Source organism: Arachis duranensis, chromosome 9 (genome assembly GCF_000817695.3).
Source record: "Arachis duranensis cultivar V14167 chromosome 9, aradu.V14167.gnm2.J7QH, whole genome shotgun sequence".
NCBI lineage: Eukaryota > Viridiplantae > Streptophyta > Magnoliopsida > Fabales > Fabaceae > Arachis > Arachis duranensis.
In genome coordinates this window covers 114,457,918-114,460,108 of record NC_029780.3, presented here as the reverse complement: position 1 = coordinate 114,460,108, position 2,191 = coordinate 114,457,918, and the positions used below count along the sequence as shown (strand labels likewise).

Sequence of the window (2,191 nt, the reverse complement as noted above, 5' to 3'; positions counted from 1 at the left end):
TGTTAAAAAAATAATAAAATTCGTATTAATAATAATAATGCTAAAAAATAATAAGAGAGAACAGCATTCATTTTTCATTTTTTCATTAATAATAATAATAAATTCGTATTAATAATAGTGCCTAACTTTCATTTTTCCATGCTTTCCAACTCTAGTAATCTGACCCCAATTGGATACGAATGAAGTGCCAGGACGGTTTTAATTTCTCAATGGAACCGACTTTATCACATGGCACAAGTCTAGACAAACCAATAAAATATAATCTTCCCGGTACAGCTGACCAATATGGTCATTTCAGAACTATATTATTGGTTGAAATAGTCATTCATTCCTTTGTTAAAAGGACAAAAGTTACAAGCATACCTGATAGTGCTAAGAACATTGCTGTTCCATATAGTACATTGGAACAGGTGATAACTTTCCATTATTATATTAAATTTGTATTTGGAAGAGATTGCATAGATCCGAAGTTCCAACGCCAGCACAGATCTTTCGCTTCCCGTGTCTTGTGGCCCTCTTCCTGTTGACGCCTCCTTCCTCTCTTACCATCGCCGGCGCCGTCTTCCTGTAGGTAAGTCTCTCTTTTACTTTTTTTTTCTTTTTCAACTGAGAACGTTGAGGCCTCTGTTTTTCTTCTTATAGAACTTGTAAATTAAATGGCAATACCGTGTATTGTGGAGTTTCCTCGTACGTATGAGGACGGGTCCCATTCCTGATGATGTTGATGATGATGATGATGTTCCGAGGAAGGGGAAGGTTGTCACAACCACCGGGGGATGGCCGGAACCACCGCCTATCCTTCTGGACGAGCTCATAGCGGAAGTCCTGCTGAGGATACCGGCGAGGTATCTCGTTCGATTGAGGAACAGCGTGTGCAGTTCATGGAGAACCCTAATTTCCAGTTCCCAATTTGCCAAGGACCACCTTCGGCGTTCAATGGCGGTGGATCCAGCCTTGACCCACCCACTTATGGCCTATTATAGCCGAGCCTACATATACCCCACAGTCGGAGTGTTCTCCGTACGATCTGTGATGGAGAACCCTCCCCATGAACCCACTAAAGTAGTTCCCTATGAGGGACGACGCTACCGCCTCATCATTGGCTCTTGCAATGGATTGCTGTGCTTGCACGATGAAGAGCGTGAAGATGACTTAACCCATCGTGCCATGCTGTGGAACCCCTGCACCGGATTCACTTCTCAGCCGCTTGAAATTGGAGGTCTCTTCTCCATTTGCGGATTCGGTTATGATCATGTGAATGACAAGTATAAGCTTTTCGCGGTTGTGGATAAGAAATCAGGCGAATCCGTCACCAGAATGTTTACATTCGGTCCAAAAACTACCTGGAGAACAATCCAGGATTTCCCCCATAATCTTTGTGACGATGATTCCAGGGGTCATATGGTGCATGTTGAAGGGCTTTTTGTTAGTGGCACTGGCACTCTTAATTGGCTTCTTCACGGCTATCTTAGTTTTGTGTGGGTTATTTCCCTTGACTTGGTGAGAGAGACTTATTGTCAGTTTTCCCTTCCCAGCAAGGATTCAGATGATGATCACGAGGTGGAACCCGAATTGGGTATCTTGAGGGATTGTCTTGCTGTTTGTTATGAGACTAAGAAAACTCATTGGACTGTCTGGTTGATGAAGGACTATGGAGTTCCTCAATCTTGGACTAAATTGGCCATAATCCCCCACCACCCGCTACTAGTTCGTCGTCCTAGAGGCAAAGCATTATGGCCTATATACATGTTGGGAAATGTTCTTCTTGCTTTGGCTCCGAGTGGCAAGTTTTGTTTATGTAACTTAAATGATGGCAGCATAGATTTTCCTAATATTGACAGCTCCGGTGATGGCATGCCCAGACATCGGCCTTTAACTCAGCACTCATGTCTAAGGGGCTTTCACCTCTATCATGAAAGCATAGTTTCACCGTTCCACTTTGGTCTTCCAAGTTGCTCATCTGAAATGCGCTTAATTAACCAAAGCCTATAATCACTTAAAGATGGTTTGCATTTTGGGTATCTTTTTGGTGAAGGATTTCCTCCACTTGAATCCATAACTTTATTATCATCAATGTAGTGCCTTGCTTTTTTGTGTTTTATAGATTCTGTGTAACTGTCTTCATGTTTAATGTTTTTTAATTAGGTTCCTTATGAATATCGATCTTCGTCTTCTTTAGTTAGAATCTGTA

At 42.1% G+C, this 2,191-nt stretch overlaps 1 protein-coding gene across 2 annotated transcripts; it reads left to right on the top strand.

The window, feature by feature from the left end:
• The first annotated feature begins 388 nt into the window (after positions 1-388).
• Positions 389-2,131, top strand: LOC107467487 (F-box/kelch-repeat protein At3g23880). Of its 2 annotated transcripts, none has more exons than XM_016086602.3 (2): positions 389-567; positions 681-2,131. In XM_016086602.3, the coding sequence occupies exon 2, from the start codon at positions 694-696 to the stop codon at positions 1,990-1,992; it is 1,299 nt and encodes a 432-aa protein (XP_015942088.1). In that variant the 5' UTR covers positions 389-567; positions 681-693; the 3' UTR covers positions 1,993-2,131. The 2 variants fall into 2 exon arrangements, with proteins under 2 accessions (XP_015942088.1, XP_015942087.1); XM_016086601.3 differs by having other exon boundaries at positions 390-571.
• The last annotated feature ends 60 nt before the right edge of the window (positions 2,132-2,191 follow it).

Excerpts from the sequence above, each read along its gene's own strand:
- LOC107467487 (XM_016086602.3), top strand. The coding sequence starts at position 694 with ATGAGGACGGGTCCCATTCCTGATGATGTTGATGATGATGATGATGTT.